The sequence below is a fragment of the Dermacentor andersoni genome, chromosome 8, assembly GCF_023375885.2.
Source record: "Dermacentor andersoni chromosome 8, qqDerAnde1_hic_scaffold, whole genome shotgun sequence".
NCBI classification, from domain to species: domain Eukaryota; kingdom Metazoa; phylum Arthropoda; class Arachnida; order Ixodida; family Ixodidae; genus Dermacentor; species Dermacentor andersoni.
In genome coordinates this window covers 137384469-137403646 of record NC_092821.1, presented here as the reverse complement: position 1 = coordinate 137403646, position 19178 = coordinate 137384469, and the positions used below count along the sequence as shown (strand labels likewise).

The 19178-nt window shown below is 47.3% G+C and overlaps 1 protein-coding gene and 1 pseudogene across 1 annotated transcript; both read right to left on the bottom strand.

Moving 5' to 3' along the window:
• Positions 1–308: 308 nt before the first annotated feature.
• On the bottom strand, positions 309–17290 carry LOC126526040 (uncharacterized). Its single transcript, XM_055067972.2, has 9 exons — positions 17286–17290; positions 15856–15977; positions 8443–8613; positions 6826–7025; positions 5463–5557; positions 4500–4617; positions 3236–3382; positions 1633–1746; positions 309–850 (listed from the first exon to the last, which is right to left on the bottom strand). Exons 1-9 carry the CDS (start codon positions 17288–17290, stop codon positions 695–697), a joined length of 1128 nt encoding a protein of 375 aa, XP_054923947.1. The 3' UTR covers positions 309–694.
• On the bottom strand, positions 8825–8999 carry LOC126526087 (U2 spliceosomal RNA; annotated as a pseudogene).
• Positions 17291–19178: the final 1888 nt, after the last annotated feature.

Genomic DNA, 19178 nt, shown 5'->3' with positions numbered 1-19178 from the left:
GTCTGGGTGTGCCTTCCTACAGCCTGGTATATGGTTGCATAGCTGCAGCTGTTAGTGATGGTGTATCCATAGAATCACTGTCCGGCGGCACGTTCTCACCGACACCCGGGTCATAAGGCCGCGCTTTTGGGTTCCGACGCAGGCTGCGCGCTTCGGTTTACTTGCTGACATCCGATGTACTGACCATGCCACTGCATGCAGCTGTCTTCTGTCACCGCTGCCGCACGAGAGCGGTTTCAGAAATCTCCTGAACAGCTTCGCTGTAAAAGAAATTTATGATGGGCTTTTCGTTATGTTTAAGTACAATATAGCAGCATGAATGCACATTTATTACCGATATCGAAAACAGTTAGTCATATATGCCTCGATGCCTGCACCTTGGTTGGTACTCTTCAGTATGCCCAAAGGGAAAGAAAGTAATAAAAACACAAAATCTACTGTGACTACGAACGCGTGCGATCGTGCGGATACGAGGACTATGGAGCTGGCACGGAAGTGAAACGCAGCGAAGGCGTAGTTTCCGATACTTTCTTGCTTTACAAAAAAAGGAAAGATACAAAAAAAAAAAGGAAAGAGCGACGCGAAGCGCTGGCGCTCGATATCGCCGTCGTGCCGAACGAGCGGTCTCGGCGCGTGGTCCTCCCCGACCACTTCGCGGACAAGGACCGGGACCACCACGCGTGGGCGCGGCGCGTCAGTCCAGCCGTGCTCGCTGGCTGGACGTGACGAGCTTCTTGACGATGCGTAGCAGGGGCACGCTCTTCTTGGGACAGACGCCCTCGAAGTCGTCCTTCTCGACGTCATACGCGGCGACGCAGTAGCGCGGGAACTCGTGAGCCAACCGCCACAGCTGCATGCGATACGAGAGCGAGAAAGGCATTCATTATTTGAGGAACGACACGCGCACTGAAAGAGCAGGTTTCGCGCATGTAAACAGGTCACAGGGACTAACACGCACCAACTATACGCTGTGTATAAGAGTATTCTTTTGGGTCAGCTGACGATCCATATTAGGGAAGAGGTTGAAGCGCAGGACACGGCTTCGTGGGTGCCGTCCGTAAGTTTTTGACGCGCTAGGTGCGTATGCGTAAGCGTGCAACTGCTTTTGTGTGCTTATGTTGTACTTGGTATCGAACAGCTTCTTCTCGCAAAATATATTTGCAGTACCTAACAAATACATGGACTTTTGTGTGTATGGGAGGACCCAGTCGTGAGTTATAGGCAACCGTCTTCCGCTGCGTCCCATCACAATTGAGGCACCGTCGTGAGGAGAGAGCCGGTTTCTTTTCGAAAGCTTTACTACGGCGATTTTGGCCGATGTCTCTCTCTCTCTTTTTTGTGGAGGAATCGGCGAGGTAACGTTCTCAACTTGGCGGACGCTGGTGCTGTGACATAACGTGGTGGATGACAACGGTGTGAATAGGGTGTTATATGGTTTGCGAGATGTGCCATTTTGTTTGTGTGGGGGAAAATGCGCGCGCAGGCCGAGCCTCCCTTATCCTCCCTTTAAAGAAAGAACCAGACGAGGAATAATAACACAAAAGTAGGTATTGGGCGTCAAAACCAATGAAAAAACGAAATCAACACAGCCTTCTCTGTCCATGGGCTTCAAATTGGCACTATAATGCACACCTTGTTGGTGATGGTCTGCTTGTTGTCGTAGGCATAGTAGGTGGTTCGGTTCTCGCGGAACCGTGACAGCGCCCTCCAGTCGACGCCTTTCTTCATGGAGCTCTGCTCGCAGGGCTGCAGAGAGGAGAGGTGAACGGCTGCGACCACTAGTGTTCTTACTCTTCCTGAAGTTTACACGCGATGACCCACCCTTTATTCATTACTTCTCTCCACATTGCGGGTTTCCGCAGAACTACTACGTCAAACACTTGCCTTGTCTTCGTGTTGTCGACAAGTTCGACTTTGCCCTGCCATCTGCTATCCGCCTGGTTAGCTCGGATGGGAGAGCGGCTGCCCCGGAAAGGTGGTGGTCCCGGGTTCGGGCCCCGGACCAGGACGAATTTTTTCTTTAACTCTGAGGTTTTTCTTTCGAGGAACCCGTATGGGTTTTCTTTGTAGCAATGGCTATGAACGGGTGGATGTCTGATTTTCCCTTTATTCAGCCTTAATGTCTTTACACGTCCTCCCTCGATTGCGCGGTTTAACAGTGCTGCTTAAGTTTGTCAGGAATTGTTCCGCAGTGGTCTGGAAATTAATGGTTTTAAACATGGAGTTTTTCACTAAATTTGTATTCGACTGGAATGCGGTGATGCGACTGCCCAACTTCTGCGGTAATGATGGTCACAATTGGGGGCTTGAGACCTTACTATGGCTATATTTACAATGAGTCAACGGCGCCTTGATTGACCAAAACCTTGAAGAAATCCAATTTTTTCGAAAAGGCACACATGCGTAATCACACATGCATCATCGCGCCGAGTTATTTTGTTGAAAATGATCGATCTGCAAAGTCGCAAGGCCATATAGACGAAGTTGAGGAAAATTCATTTACTAACTGCATCATTCTCACGTTGGCTGAACCGGCATGCTTGCAGCTTTCATATACACCAGCGCTACAGTTTTCTCTAGAAAGTTTTACACGAAAATTTGCTTTGGTTTTAACCAAGGCCTCCGAAATCGAGCGGCGCACGCTGTCGACTGCCGAACTCGGATGCCATGTTATAACAAAAGTCAGCGGTTGTCGTGACAACTTCCTCCGTGACCCTGTTATACATTTAACGTGACTTATGTGCCAACCGACTCAGCAAGGCACTAAACTCGTGCGGTTGAACCAGTCTATCGCATTAAATAAATGTAACCAAAAACATTTAAAAAACTAAACACTTCCACTCGCAGTTGCCATCAGCTTGCTAAGAAAGCCTGAACCCACTTTACCGGCATCGCTTGCACCGACATTGTCACACTGGTGTGATGACAGTATGTGATTTGTGGCCACCATACGACCACTACACAGCAAAGCGAAATTTTTGGCCAGCTTCCTCAGTGCAACGATTTTCCCTCTCTCTGTTCGTGCACGCGGAAGCGCCTGTAACAAATTACGGTCAAAACGTGTCGTCTATAACGCGTTTTCGGTTCTGCAATTGCTTCCGGAGTAAGCAATCAGCAAAATCACGTCCTTTGAGATTCACGGCCGCGCCGTCTCTGGGGCTTGGACTTGGACACCACCTATAAAGCGCACCACTCCTCCCGCCCCCAGTACCACTACACCGAGAGGCGCCCGTACCTCCTTGATGCTGGTGTAGGAGTACTCGAGCACTCTGTTTCTGGTGGGTCCTTTGCGGGCCTTGATGACGGCCATGGAAATGGTGAAGCACACGTTGTCCAGGTGCAGGTGACGACGCCAAGGGTGCACCTGCCACAGCCGGTACCTCTGCGCAGCCAGGAGATGGATCACATGTCCGCGCTGTTGCAAGGGCCTTAGGGCGGCTCGCAGATCACACACCTAATTTCTAAGTTTATAATAATTTATTGTCTCTTGATTGTATCCAAAATTAAAGCTTAATAGATCAGTAACTTGCTTTTAGCCCGCCACTTTGAGGTATATTGCTTTACGGATATTAAGGTACTTGGCTTCTTCCACTGTGCATATGTGCCGTTGGAGTCATTGGAAGCTTTTAAAGTATGGCTAGGTGTGCTGCGTTATGATATTGCGGAAGAGTTAAAACCACCAAGGCTGCCTCCGTGTCTGTGCTGCAGCAGGTTCGTTCGCTTTCGACCTCTGTTGAGCCCTGTCATGCTACCATTTTGTTTTTCTCACCGTTTTTTTGGAACAGTGCAAGTTGACATTTATTTTTCTTGAGTCGGTTTATAACTCAACAAAGTCGATAGTTGAGCAAGTTAGTATGCGTTCATAATACTCAGGGGTCGGGGCAGCGCACAAGTTTTTTGTTTTGTCTTTGTGCGCTTCTTCTCCAGTATTAAGTATGATAGCCATAGCTCAGTCATTCTTGGCATAATTTTAAACTTGAAGTTATCGGAAACAAATTAAGAAACATATAACTAATGTTAAATTACTAATTTTAGCAGGAAACTGGCAGTGTGCGAAAGTACGTAACGGCGCTAAATGACAGAGCCAGAACCTGATAAAACGATATATTGCTTGAGACAAAGATACTGCAACTAAACAAAAATACATACTGTATTTTTGTGCACACCTACTGGCGGAAAGGAATGACGTGGTTGCTTGTTATCGTATTGGGCTGCGAAGCACGAGGTCGCGGGATCGAATCCCGGCCACGGCGGCCACATTTGGATGGGGGCCAAATGCGAAAACCCCGTGTATTTTAGATTTAGGTGTGCGGTAAGGAACCCCAGGTGGTCCAAATTTACGGAGTCCCCCACTACTGCGTGCCTCATAATCAGAAATTGTTTTTGGTACGTAAAACCCCATAAACTGATTGACTCCTCCCAGTGACATCGTATACGAGAATACAAAATGTGAGAATAGGCTGCGTCTTTTGCGCACTTGAGGTACGCAATATACATGCCATGTAGATGTCGTTCTTGTGCGAGCCAGCGAAAGGCTGGTACGCGTTTGGGAAGCGCCTGGTCTGCAGGCCGGGCAGGTTCACCGCTTGCGTCTCCAGGATCAGGTACGCGGGAAGACTGCAGGTGGACCACACGTCGGAGTACGTTTGGCCGTTGTTCTCCAGCAATGGAAAACTTAAGCCTAATCACCTATATTGTCATTACAGCCTCACCGCTAGATGACGCGTGTATGCCACATAAAAAATGCCCTTCGGCGCAGCCCAGGTAATTTGTCGTAAGGTGGTCATGAACATGCACACGTGAGGTAGCGTAAGCAAATGGCGGCCATGAGGTCAACACACTGCTTTCTTTTCCCATGGGTTTTGGACAAATCAGTACTGCGAAAAGCCTTCAGGTACGTGAACTAAGGAACGAAAGCGTCGTACTGACCTGCATCCAGGTGACGTAATTGTCATCTCCATGTTGACATGCGATCTTGTGCGTTTCGCAGAATTTCGCTCTCGTTTGAGGAGCGCCGCGAACGAGAAAATTTTAAGCATAATGTGGGCTACTGAGTGTCCTTGCATACTAGGAAAATCAGATTGCTTGTGTTCTTTTGAATGAGGCTGCCTTTAGAACCCAAAGACCTCAGGGTAAACACCAAATTTCAGCTGTCATCGTCCATTGTTATGTAAAAGTATAATGGTAATGTAAAATCCAACTACACACTGCTGGTGAATTCACTGTTTATTTCTCACTCACACTGACCCCAGACAAACCTGACATGTTTCGGTAATGCTAGCGGGCATTACCGAAACCGTTCCAAAAACGCCTACGTTACCTAAAATTTACTGAAAAGTTCTAGCGACAATTTTAGTGACATCGCAGCAAAATTCAGCGGAAGATGAACGACTTTTCCGTCTCACTTTAGCGGCGCGCTTCAAAGAAATTTGATCGCGAAGTATAGCAGGATAATGTCTTGCCTGGCCAGCTTTTTGAAGAGTATCTTGTTGAGCTGCACCGTCTTCTGTACCCGCAAGATGAGGCTCGCATTTGTCCTCATCTTCTGCACGAAGTTCTGAACAGTCGGAGAGGAAGAGGCAAGGCACAATGTGAAGAGGGAGAAAGGTATTTAGCACGCAAACCCGTTCCCCTTATTAGGCCGACGAGCCGTCTACTCTCATAAAGCTTTATTTTCGTCGTTCAAGTTAACATATTTAGGTACAGTAGAATTTATTTGAAATCGCGCGAGAATTATGGCACGGATATACTTGCGAAAGGGTTGGCGAAACTCGTCGTTTTTGTCGTGAGAACGTCCATGCAGCGTGATGAATGGAGATGTCTGCGGAAGCTAGTATTTCGGTTTCAAAGAGCAATGACCGTGTCAGCGCGTAGCGACCAGGCTGCCTTAATTTACCTTGGGTCAACTTCTCAAACCTACATTAAGGAGCCTCATATAAGTAAACGAAACAAACACTGACAATGATGACAGTACAACGTTCTTTGGGCGGCAGTGCAATACAGACGGAGTGCTCTTGAATTTTTTTAATGTCACGCGAGCGTCGACAGCACGGCATGCCAGTGGCCTTGTAGTGGTAAGGCGTTTAAGCGAACAGTGCAGGAGAATACGTTCGAACTAGAAATCTTCTTGCGCGCCCTCGCATATACTGTCACCGATCCCGTCCCGCGCATCAGCGGCCTCTACAAGGTCGCTGATACGCCGTGCTGTCGACGCTCGTGAGATATTAAAAAAATCGCAAGGATGTATACATGGAAACACAGAAACAACCCCCTCACTGTTTTTGTATGGTGTAACCTTGTCACCGTAGTTATCTGCGCCACAGCTCAAGAAATCTCCAACCGACGAGTCCACCTACTCGGGCTGTTGCCACTAACCTTGGCCAGTGTTGTGGTTCGGTGAATGAGCGTAGCTTCATATTCCCGTTACAACGCTCCTGGTATATACACTCGTGAGCACTTTACGCTCCATCTCAACAACTCGGTCCAGGGCAGCAAGAACTATGGTTGGCGCTGTCCTTCCGCAAAGGAGAACCAGACGGTGGTGCTTCCATCACCGGCGTAAGGATGGCACCACGCCGACCTTCACAGGAGGATTAGTTAGTGTCCAATGATCGACTCATCCACCCTTCTGTGTTACACCCAGCCAGCTATCGGCACTGGTTGGCCGACTAGCCTTCGTTGTACTGCGCAGAAGTTCGTGCATGGCACCCTAAATGTGGTAACGCGTGGGCGTGTGTCCGTCAATCTCGGAGGCCACGTTTTCCTAATAGGGAGGTGTAGAAGCTTTCGCGCGGCCAACTGCAGGCGGCAGCGCTCGCGTTTTACCTCGCAGAACCGCACGAGCTTGCTCCTCTGGGTGTGGCTGCTCATGACGAGTTCGATGCCTCGCAGCCGGTTGAAGCGCAGGTAGGCGACGAGCGCCTGGAGGACGTCGCCCTCGTTCCACGAGGCGGCCTTCCAGCGGAACGACACGTACCGCTCGTGGGTCTTGGACAGGCCGGCGAACACGCGGTAGCCCTCGTTGTCTGCGTCGCCGCAAAGCATTGGTGATTCGTTCATTTATTTCGTGTTGCCGCACGTTCACTTGGTAATTACGTGTGGCTGCGCCCCCCTCAGTGCCATAAGCAGTGCGCTTTACCCTGTTTGTAGCCTCGCTAGCATTGATCAAGGCTGTAGGGCTGAAACGTGCTCGTATACCGTTGGCCCTGCAGTCGCAACAGGATGTGTGAGAAGGAACAATCGCGTGGTTAATTTTTACAGTACTGAAGGAAGATTACAACATTAAATTGTAGCGTATGTACCGTGTTGAAGAAATGCATCGCTATGCCACAATGCATAATATACGTTGCACATGTGCCATAGGGGAAGAGGAAGGTGTTGGGACTGTGCCCGAGATTTTTCCAAGTTTACCCAGGTTATTACTTCTCTGGAAACTTGCGTTGATATTACAGAAAAGTTATAACTAGAACAATTACGAGCGTTTCCATTATTTCTCTGTTGCTAATTCGTGCGTAGAAAGCTTCATAAGACAAAATTTGCCGTGCAAGATGTGCTCGTTCCGTGTTTACAGCCCTTAGAGTTGACGCAATAAGTAATTAGTCTATCATATGGATGCCTTGACTTCAAAGCTCACCAACTACAATTACTAGTTAGAACGGTCCGTTAGTCAATCTTCGTTAGTCGATTCTACATTTCATTTTATCATAAAATATTTCTGCCGCTTTGAGTACAATCCAGATCAATGGTATAATTGGGCTATACCTGCGGCAGGTGATTTTAAACCCCTTCTAGTACAGTAATGGTGAAAAGCAAGCACCAAAGCTGATCTTAGAAATCTTAGCGTTAACAACTCTTTGTATAAATTGGTGATATGGTGCCGCCGATAAACATGGTTTTTGGTCGTATTTAATAAATGTTCCTGCTTTTCATCGCGCTGAGGATAGGCCTCCGTATGGTATCTTTGAAGCCTGCTGCCTGAAGTTTATCACCAAAAGTGGTCTTCAAATATTTTGAGACGGTACTTCACGCAGAATAATAAATTAAGAATATTGAGGAGCCATATACACTACTTTGCTTTGTAAGCAACTCACGAGACATGTACTTCACACAGTGCCAAAAACTGAACCGAGATTGTTCTCTTAATTTTTGCGATTGAGATGCACAAAATAAGAACTACCCACTTAAGAATTGAACAACGACCACACACACGCACACACATACACACACGCACGCACGTGCAAATGCCCGCACGCCCGCTAACTACATTTAAGGGCCTAAATTCAGTGAATGCAAAGGAAGACGACTCATTCGTTCCTCCATGTACTTAGAAAGGGGCTTCAAAGGGAAAACTTTCATCAAAGGGCAGGCGCGTAGGATAATCATGCGTTCATCAAATTTAATGCGGACCTTACAGTGAGTCGGGTATTTTCTCGTCTCGCATACCTCGGACATCCACGAAGAGCTTGCCGCTTCCCGGCGTCCGCTTTATGGCGAGCGGTCCGGTGTAGATGACGTGCGTGCAGTAGGCGTCCAGGGCCTCGGACAGCTTCTCGGTCCCGCGGCCGGTGGTGGCGCACATCAGCACATTGGGCGTCACACGTATCGGGGCGTCGTCTAGTAGAGAAAACGCGTCGGTATATATCGACTTCACGGTAACATTAGGAAACCTTAGAGGAGCTTGCACAGGGCTCCATAGAAAGCTTTCGTTATAGACTAACTATTGTGAAGCGCCATCTAGAGAGCGTGTTATTGCAACAATGTTTTACAGCAAAGCTGTGTATATATGGCTAGGATTCCGTGCATTTCTCGTTCTGCGCATGCAAAAAAACCGTGGGCCGATCCCGGAGATATTCCAATACCGGGCCGACCTCAGGCGGAGGTGAAGCAGGCTTCAAGGACTCCACCAACATGCATAAATAAATTCAATATCTTGGGTCCAAATAAAACCCGTATCAGATATTAAGCTGATAAGGACAGATACTGAAATTCGCGTCGGCCATGTCTACGTTCGCGCCGCCCTCTCTTTGTTGGCATTCAGAGCGCTTGCGTATCAACTTTTCTTTCCTTCTGCTCTCCCGGGGTGGCGGTTTGATCGAAACGTCACGCTTGTGTAGTTTTCCCCGGCTCTTCGGGGTGACGGTCCCGCCGTCCACGCGAATGTATATAAAGATCACCGCAAATGAGTTCGTACCATTGTTCAGAATTCTGTGCCACCTCTGTGTCCTATGCTAAACAGCTTCGCTGGTCATCCACCTTGACAGAGTGGAATGGCTCATGATTATTTTTTTGAAATTGGTTCATTATTAGAACATATATGAGAATTTGAAACGTCGTATCACCATGTATGACGCAGGCGGGCTTCATTGGCGACGTAGGCCCCTGTCTTTTCGTCTAGATAAGCGTTCGCAAGTGAAATTCCTTCCCTGAAGCTGGGGTGCTACGTCACGTTTACGCCATGAGCTGTGCCTCCGTTTAGAGCAGCGCTCTCAGGCGCCCTTTCCTGCGTTGAGCGTCGGCGTGCCTCGGCGTAACCGACTGCACGAGCACAACAAAGGGTGAAAGAGCGAACGTGGAGCGCAGCGGTTGACGAAAGACGGTGATAGCGAAGAGAGCGCGAGGAGGAAAGCGGAGGAGGAGAGTACGACGAGAGGATGACGAGAAATGCGTATAGTGCTGCGCAAGACGGGCTCTGCCATGATAGCTACGATATGGCGCCAGAGTAGCGCGCGGTCGTCTGTTCACCGATGACATGCGGCGAGTGCGTCGACCGGTAACATATGTGGAAATAAAGCGCTGCATGAGCGCAGTTCTCATAACTAGACGCGGCTTTGTGAGTTAACTTGAGTAACTGCTCTAAAGAAAAATAAAAATTCACCGACGGTTGCGATACTTCCTAAAACAAAATTGGAACGCCGCTCAAATGGCAGTTTCCTGCGTTCGTTATAGGATGATTTATCGAAATCAAGCGCCATAATTGCTGACTTTGCATGCACTGCGGTTTACATACGGGCTTCAACACGCGTTACCTCCATTCTTCCTAACGGCACATTCGGATGGTCCCAGTACTGCACTCTGGCGCGGATTGCAACGATGCTGAACGCGCTCTTCGTTGGAGCCAGAGAAAGCCTGACTGAGCCGAACATGCAGCCGCTTGCCAGAGCAACGAGAGGCCGGAAGAGGAAACACGTAAGCCTGTCATCAGGAGGCGCCAAGGCATGCCGCCACATGTGACGTCACGGCAACAACGGAAGTTGCAGCAGCCACGTGACCGGAATTCCGTCAGATCTCCGTCGCGCCCCCAGGCCGAAAGTGAGCGCACCTCCGAGCGCTTTTGAACCGGAGTGCGGAGCTTTGAGAGAACCAGCCAAATGTGTACAGAGTGCTCGATTTCGACAATCGGAATGTAATGCGGGGCGCCGCGCGCGACAGAGCTCTCGAAAACTACCAGCCGAATATACAATAAAGAAATGGCAGGGGCACCTCAGCGAGGAAGGGCGCACGGGTTTTCGTTTTAAATTGCAGCCGTCTTCGCGTCATGGAGCGGTTTCACACTTTGCAGTCACGATCGTCATCACGTGGACGCACCGCGATTCTCTGTTTTCAGTGCCCAAACGTGGTGAGGGGCCCTTCAAACGCACGAAGGCAAGTGGTCAGAGAAGTGAACCTTCCTTAATGACTAGCAACATAGCCTCCTGCTTTTTTCAATATGCCCAGCCTGTCACACCAAAATGCGTAGGAGCCAGTGGTCTACTACAATGGCACCATGTCCCAGTCATGTAGTGACCAAAAAGCAGACCAAGAACACGGCGTTAAAGAAAAATAAATGTACGCAAGATAAATGATTATTGCTTGGGAACCAGATAAGCTCTGAATGGGGCAAACTTTTATCTGAGAGTGTACAACCATGCGTTGCGAACGTACGCCTTCGTGTAATAAGAGAACTCTCGGAGATGGAGTCAAGTGTTGGACACGGTGTTTACTCCAGCGTCAACTATCTTTGTAGACCCTTTTTCTTCGAGAGTGTATGTACTGGACAATCTGCAGGAAGGACACCTTCCCTGTACTGGGCACACTTACGGTAGATCACCCATTTCTTCGTTGGCACCACGGGCTGCGCCTCTGGAAAGGTGATAGAGTGTTTTCTTGCGTTTATTTTTAACAGTACAAAACTTGACAGATGTTCAGGACACTTCCAGAATAAATGGTGCGTAAGCGTCCAGACCATGTAATTATTATTATATCTATTAAATAAACTATTTAAGATTGATTATGCATGGTTAACTACTGTACAGAATGTAAAGTTGAACAGTTAAAAATTAAACTCGGGATTTACATACCAGAACCTCGACGTGATTATAAGTTACACCATGGAGTGCAGGACTGCGCAATAATTTTGACCACCTTGGGGTCTTTACCGTGCGCACAATGCACGTTATACGAGTTATTATTATTATTTTTTTTTGCATTCCACCTTCATTTCAATGTTAACACCGCGGCAGGGTTCAAGGCCGCGACCTCGGACTCTATACCGCGTAACGTCATAGCAGCTGAGCTACCACGATAGGTGGAAATTCGATTGGCAGCGCGACAGCTGAGCACTGAATTGTTTCTGCTTAATCAACGCGTGCTCGGTAGCTGCGCTGTGCACGAAACACCTGAGGCGCCGTTTCATGCATATGATGGACGTCAGTTATCGTGTTGAGAGCTATAGCTATATCAACACGATTCATAAATGAATGTCAGTTGCGTTTTGAGGCCATGAGTTGGCATAGTGCAAAGTGCGTGCACACTATACCTATGCATGCATTATAACTTGCACGTGCAAAGCGTGGTTACCTGTGGCTCCCCGTTCATCGGCTGGCGCTGCCAAGAGAAGAGAAGCTGCTAATCATTTCTGCTGATGCAGTTAGCAATTCCACAAGATGAAAAGAGGAGGAAGCTAAGGACCATGAAATGTCTAATGATGCTAAACGCACGAGGCGAAATATGACACTGTTTATTTTGGTGTGAGAAAAACAGCTAGGCCCATTTGCGTGAACAAGGCATTATGGAGGATGTTCAGAATGCTTGTCAAATATTTCAGAACCAAGACATAGGGTGAGCTCGCGAGTTTTTATCTTTTGACGGTCAATGGCTTTTTGAGAGTTTCAAAAACAAATGAATCCCCTCCTCCCTCTCTCTCTCTATGTCTCTGGCAGAGTCATCACTGAGAGATAGACAACGAGTCCAACAAAATTTCCCCTATTTTCAATTATTCGTATAATTCAATTAAATCAAGCCGCACGAGAAAACGCTTTCGAGGCACGGAAGGCATTTTCATTTGACACAAATTTCAACACGGAAAGGTTTTCGTGTTTCCACGCAAGTCCAGAGTACGGGGTGCATGATGAACGAATTCAAGTCTATGCAGTCGCTAAAAGAAATATTGTCAACAATGGTTGAACGAGAGATGTAGAGGCGAGCTTGCGGAAGGCAAGTTACCTCTTTATAATGTTGGCTCCAGCGTCATTTCTTGTTCGACCACTGCAATCACTTCAAGACTTGATCTTCCTGCGAAACTTTGTAGTACTTAGACACTTATAGTTAGAAAAGCGAATACAAAGTAAGTAACGAAGGTTTATTCAGGAGACAAACGTGTTGGAAGTTGCCGCCGGTTTAATTGTGTTGATTCCTTTCCGCGTCCTTCTAGCCGTAAATAGGGAGCTTTAGAAACAGCATATCCGAGCGGCTTTGGGCGTACGCAAAAGCCACAAACTACATTGTAGGCCCCTTGAGTCCTTTTGTATTGGGAGCGTAAGACCTAGTACTGTGTAGTATGTCCTAGAGTAAACGTCTATTATAGGCCGCGAACTGGTTCTAAAACTTCACATAATTACATTTGTGCAGCGAGTACCGATTGATATGCGAATAGAGTGCGTGCTTGAATTGGAGCACGTATTTAAAAAGCGAAAGCGAGACCGACTACGATGTGCCGTGAGCAAGGCATGTCTGGTATGTCTAGGTTGTGTCAAAGAATGTGAAGCATGATCTGCTGTCTACTCACGGGGTGCGCCCGGAGATACCAGCCGCGGGTAACGGCGAGGCGCGGCTGAAAAGAGACAAGCAAACAGACAGCTTTGGTGGGCTACATCGCTCCTTGCCCTGGTGGCAGGTTAAACATAAAAAAAAAATGGAAACATGTTAAACGGTGGTGTAGCCTTGACCTAACTTCGGTGTGTGTTTTGTTGCAAGGGACCGCTATTACCGACGCACTGCTACTGCTGCTATACCCCGTTGCTCGCTTACCTCGCCTGCTGCTCGTAAAAAAGGCCTGTCAAAGCACTCGCGAGGAATAATAATATTTCGGACAAATGTTGGTATGTAAGCACGATAATTAAGAACACTACTGAATTTCACTATCTTATTCAAATACGCCCGTTCTTTTTCTTCTACCACCGGCCTACTTCTACCGTATTAAGCAGAAAATACGGGAACAAGACAATATTGTCTTGTGCCTGCATTTTCCGATCACACTCGAACTGGTAGCGCGCTTACACACACACACACACGCACACACGCACGCGCACACACACACACGCACGCACACACACACACACACACACACACACACACACACACACACACACACACACACACACACACACACACACACACACACACGCACGCACGCACGCACACACACACGCACGCACGCACGCACGCACGCACGCACGCACGCACGCACGCGCGCGCACACACACACACACACACACACACACACACACACACACACACACACACACACACACACACACACACACACACACACATATATATATATATATATATATATATATATATATATATATATTATTGCAGGTTTGTAGGTTAACTTGAGATTCAGACATCAGAAGTTTTATACCGAACGGCATGCACCATTCTTCTACACACTTGCACGTGCATGAATACATTGGTCAAGTGTTTTCAAAGCGTTGCGTTCGTGTTCTTCCATGTCCTCCAATTGCCAGTGGAAGCAACGGCTTAATCAGGTGGCGGGCAGCAATCCGGTGCTTAGCATCGTGCTAACATCACGTTAACACTACACAGGATAATAGACCGCCGTCAAACATGAAAAAGTGTTGTCTTTTCTTCTATTACTTACATGTTGGTCGCGACGAGCCTGCAGGAAGACGATGAACAGTTTATGGTAGGTCGAAAGGAATCGGTGGGTTTTGATTTACGCACCACGGAAAACAAGCGTTCTCGCAGTTAGGGTACAAGGATTCCCTATGGTGGAAGACAGGGCTGCTACATTCTCTCGGCGCATACACGCGAAAAATAATCTCAATAATTTGGCTCGAGAGACCCACGAAATCAGCCTATTCAAATGCCCACATGAAATGCCCTTTGAAATACCCAAATTTACTGCCTATCGTGACGCAATCATAAGCCCGAAAATTCCGGCAGACAAGTGGGCCGGTTCAATTAGGGCACTAGGATTACATCTTAGAACAATAGAAACAATCTGATAAATACGACGGTGATAGTGATATTTATTTCTTTCTCATCGAAACGGGAGAGCGACCAAATTCACATAACGTGGCTGTGCTAATCAGAGTTTACTAGATCTGTTTCAGTTTAGCATTTTTATAGCTCTACATTCTTTCTCGTTATTATAAGCTCTATTATATAGTAAGGCTACCTGTACCTGTAATGACCCCGATTCATCTGTTCCTTGCTTTTGTCCCACCTATACTCTAAACGTCGTTTGCTGATCTCGGCCGCTGACCAGTTAACACTTTTACCAGCTTCGTATCCCCAGCGCTTCTGGAAGGTGCACATTTCCCACGGTCCTGGCTACGACAATACCTCGGAATTTCATTCAAATTCGCTGAGAGTCGTCTCCCTAAATCTGCTCTAGCAGACACATGTCGCATTATACAACGTACAAAACAACGGCGTCATTTCATGGCGGAGAATAACGTCGCCGTACCGATATACTATGGCCACCGAGACGCTACAGAGCGACTGACTATTCTCGGAGTCCACGCTCAGCTCGTTGGTTGGCCGGGCAACGCGAACGTTACTCTACGTAAGTACAACGGCGCAGCTGCGAGCTCAGTACGAACTGTAGTGAACTGTTGTACTAACGAAGAAAACGAAAGTGGCAAAGGTGCGGCTGGGGTCACATACAATTGCCGTATGTCCCGCTCATACGAGGTTAGGCCGAAGTGCAGTAATTTGTTTAATGCAATTTAGATTATATCGACACTGCAGGCGGATTTGTTCTATAAAGTTCAAGTGCGATACCGCCGTGGGTGCGCGCCGTGTGCTGTATAGGTGAGAGTGAAAGCGTGCGAGGTTGAGCCGAAGATGGCTGCTTGATGTCGCGCCCCAGGTGAGGAAGGCGGTGAGTTAATTTAGTAAGTGAAGTTCATGTGGTTGATGAAATTACTATCCTTAGTTCGTATAACTGTGCACTAATTTCCTATCGCCATCGATGCTTCTACCTTTCGGACGAAACTGCGACTTTTTTTAGCGCTGAGAAAGTTTCACGTGGTGGCCTATATTACCAGACGCATTCAACACATTTCTTTTAAAAAAGTATTCAAGAGTTATTTCGCCCGGTGATGTGCGTCGCATTCGCCATTGGAAGTACGAGAAGCAGTTAGCTGCGCGAAGTTGCGGGCGAGTGCGGCGGAAATAATATGATGTGCATGCACAACGTTTGTGGACGACATCTAGAATGGACAACGATCGAACGAAGTTCGAAAGTCTCGGCACACAATACGGGACAAGCTGCAAAGACAAACATGCCACCACTCCCACTCCATCTCTTTCGGAGTGTTTCGTCCATGCACGAGTAGCAGTGCGTACCAGCGTATATGAAGTAGGTAGTGATGGCGATGCAGAGGACCAGGAACGTTGCCAGGCTGGCAGCCGTCAGCCAGCGCAGCCTGTTGTCAGGGCCAATCGGGTGCTCCTTGGAGAAGTCGGGCCTGCGCAGGAGCATGCGCATAGGCATGAAGAACGTACTGTGATCGCATCTGTAAACGCAATCGCGATCCGATGGCCAAGGTCGGAGTCTACGGAGAAACGTACAGGGCTCAAAACGCAGTGTGTTGAATGACTTACCAGTTGAAAGACCTCCTCGATAAGTCGTCGAGTTGGGCGTGAGCGGTTTGCCTCAATGGCAGCACTAGATGTAAAAGTGGCTGGAGGACTCCACGCCAAAGAGACACGTTGTGATTACCCTTTCGTTAGCATCAATTGCGTTGTTTTAATAGAGCACCTGTTAACTGTGTTACGCCTTACGTGTTAGGTCAGGCACATCTGCTTGTTAAAATCTTTTAAAATATTAGCTACCCGTGCTGTATGTCTAATTTTGGTTTGTTCGTTCATTAATACTGTTAGTCCCAATTAAGGGGCATTACGTGAGAGAGGGTTCATACTGTGCTGTTCCTCTCTTTTAATTTCCTGCGCGAAACACTTGAGTGGTAGCACCGATTGCAGCTATAGCTCTTCTCAGCATTATGAAACTGTGTGATCAACTATCGATTTGAATTAAGCAACAACGCCTTCCAGAATTCCGGGGGCGCACGTAAGCTTCTGATCGCGATCGGTGCCGATCCGGGTCGGATTTCTCGATCGCAATCGGCTATGGTCGCTGCTACTCGATCCAATGATACGTATCGAGCCTATTATCGTCTACTGATTGTCTGCAACTTTCAGAACTGCATAATGCCTTGGCTATAAATGCAGATTCAGAAAATATGCTTAAATTTGGGGCAATATTGCAATTTTGCAGCTTAACATGGCTGATGAAAAGGTTTAAACGTTTTTATAGGGCGGCGTTCACTTTTGTTTTTAGCATTTTCGGAATACTGCGCTAGAGGGCGGCAAGGTCAGCCTACGATCGCGATCGAGAAACGTGATCGGACTGGATGCGACCACGATCCGACAGTGGTTGTATAGCAGCGCACATATTCCAATCGAGCTTCATCTACAGCGGCCCCGATCGCGATTAGAAGTGTACGTGTCACACCGGTACAAGTGGTTCTAGGATGGAGATCGTTTCTTCGCTTCCAAACGGCATAGGATAGTCAGCAATGTTTTTCTTTACTCTCAGCGGCTCGGCAACGCCCTAGCGCCGGTCGCTTGACAGCTTAGACATGACGATGCGTGCGCTATTAAGGATATGACCCGAGAAAATGTTACCCACTATTTTCTGTCTTTTTCTTTTTAATTTCTGGAATTGCTTAGGTGTAGAACGAATCACATTATGTGAAGACAAGATACGCACTTACCTCATTATAACGAGTGTGTCTACGGTTTTCAGTAGCTTACTTCGATGTAGCTGTCGGGGGAAAAAAAAAAGAAGCGCTTGGCGTATGTCGAGAATTTTCCAAGTTCGCTGCTCACAGTCTGAAAGAATACTTGACAGACTTTACTTTTAAATGTCACAAAAGTCGTAGACAACAGCTTCTTGTGATACGCATGCAAGGGTGAAAAAGCGTGTGCCATTTGGGGAGCCTTGCCATGCGAAAAGAAGCGCACCAATTGAATCGCAGAGGGTACGGTGAAAGCGTATTTGCCAGTGTAATTGTTATTTCGAGCAACCCGACGCTTTTTTGAAACGCCAATGAGAATAATGTTCAGAAACGCCCGCGACTCGAAACCGGAGCATCCGGAAGGGTTGAAGTAGTGGACTTTCGCACCACAGCTTAACAGGACGATTTTAGGGCTTCGAAGTTTTCGATGGTCGTGCCCCTATTGAAACAACAAGCTCTGCGGTGGCACAAATCTGCGCGACCTTCATATGGCCCGAAACAGTTCAGCGCTAAGGTCAAGTCTATAGGCTACATGAGGGTCGTTACTTAAGCCATCTGGATGTATTGCAGTAGTAAGGGCGCACTCACGAGCCTCGGTGCGGCAGGTCGGTCGTGACGGACACCAGGCATATACGATTCGGGACGCCGGCGAACGCGAATGGCACGCTGACAGCTCCCGGCTTCATCTTCTTCTTTCGAGGATCGATGATGCACCGGTGCTCTTCTTACTACGCTGGGAATGTCACAAACGGGCAGCCAAATACGATAAAACGAAAAAGATAATAAAGTAAGAAAAATATGTAATGCCCGAGCACGCGATTTTACGAACGGCAACGTTGAGAACATTAAAAAGAAACTTTGATAAATGAACATGAAAGGGAATGTAAAAGTGATTTAATTGAGCGGGTGTATTGCCTTAGCAGTATATTTGGGAGTAACCGTGGCAAAACACCGCCTACTATAAAAGCCATAAAAACAAGGGTTTTTTTTCGTTTGGTTTCTTTGATATTTATCATTTTATGTTCAACTATCCTCTTCATGGACCACCTCACAAATGAGGTATGTGCTGTAACTCAGAAAGTGCATATGTTCATAACATCCAGTCACGACGATGAGGAAGTAGATCAGTTTCATGAAGATGTTGAATTAGGTATGAGAAAAGTGCAAACTTGGTATGCAGTAGTAATGGGTAACTTCAATGCAAAAGTGGGGAAAAATCAGGCGGGTGAACAGGCAATTGGCTTCTACGGCGTCGATTCAAGAAACGCTAGAGGAGAGATGCTGGTAGAATTCGCAGAAAGAAATAAGCTGAGAATAATGAACACCTTTTTCAGTAAACATAGCAACAGAAAGATGACCTGGAAAAGCCCTAATGGTGAAACAAGAAATGAAATTGATTTCATACTTTCTGCCGATCCCAGCAAAGTGCAGGGTGTACAAGTGAGAGGTGTGGTAAAGTGCAGTGATCATAGGTTAGTGTGGGCTAGGACTCACCTCAATTTGAACAGAGAAAGCCTAAAATTGGACAAGAAAAACACAGGTCAACTTAGAGGCAGTGTAAGGGTAAATTTACGCTGGTACTTTCAAAACAAGTATGCAGCCTTAGAACAGAGAGATGATGATGATAATATAGAGGTAATCAATGAAACCGTAACGAGGCTGGCTTCAGAGGCAGCAATTGACGTGGGAGGCAAGGCACCAAGGGAACCAGTAGGTAAGCTCTCACAAGTAACAAAGGACTTAATAAAGAAACGACAAAGAATGAAAATGTCCAACTTAAGAGATAAGATAGAATTCGCGGAACTGTCAAAACTGATCAACAACGCGAAAATAAGTGATATTCGAAAGTATAACGTGAGAAAGACTGAA

What these genes read in the sequence shown, in the direction of transcription:
- LOC126526040 (XM_055067972.2), bottom strand. An exon ending in AGCTCGTGCGGTTCTGCGAG is followed by an intron (nt 5,558 to 6,825) that starts GTAAAACGCGAG and finishes CCGACTGTTCAG; the next exon opens with AACTTCGTGCAGAAGATGAG. An exon ending in CTCTTCAAAAAGCTGGCCAG is followed by an intron (nt 4,618 to 5,462) that starts GCAAGACATTAT and finishes GTCCACCTGCAG; the next exon opens with TCTTCCCGCGTACCTGATCC.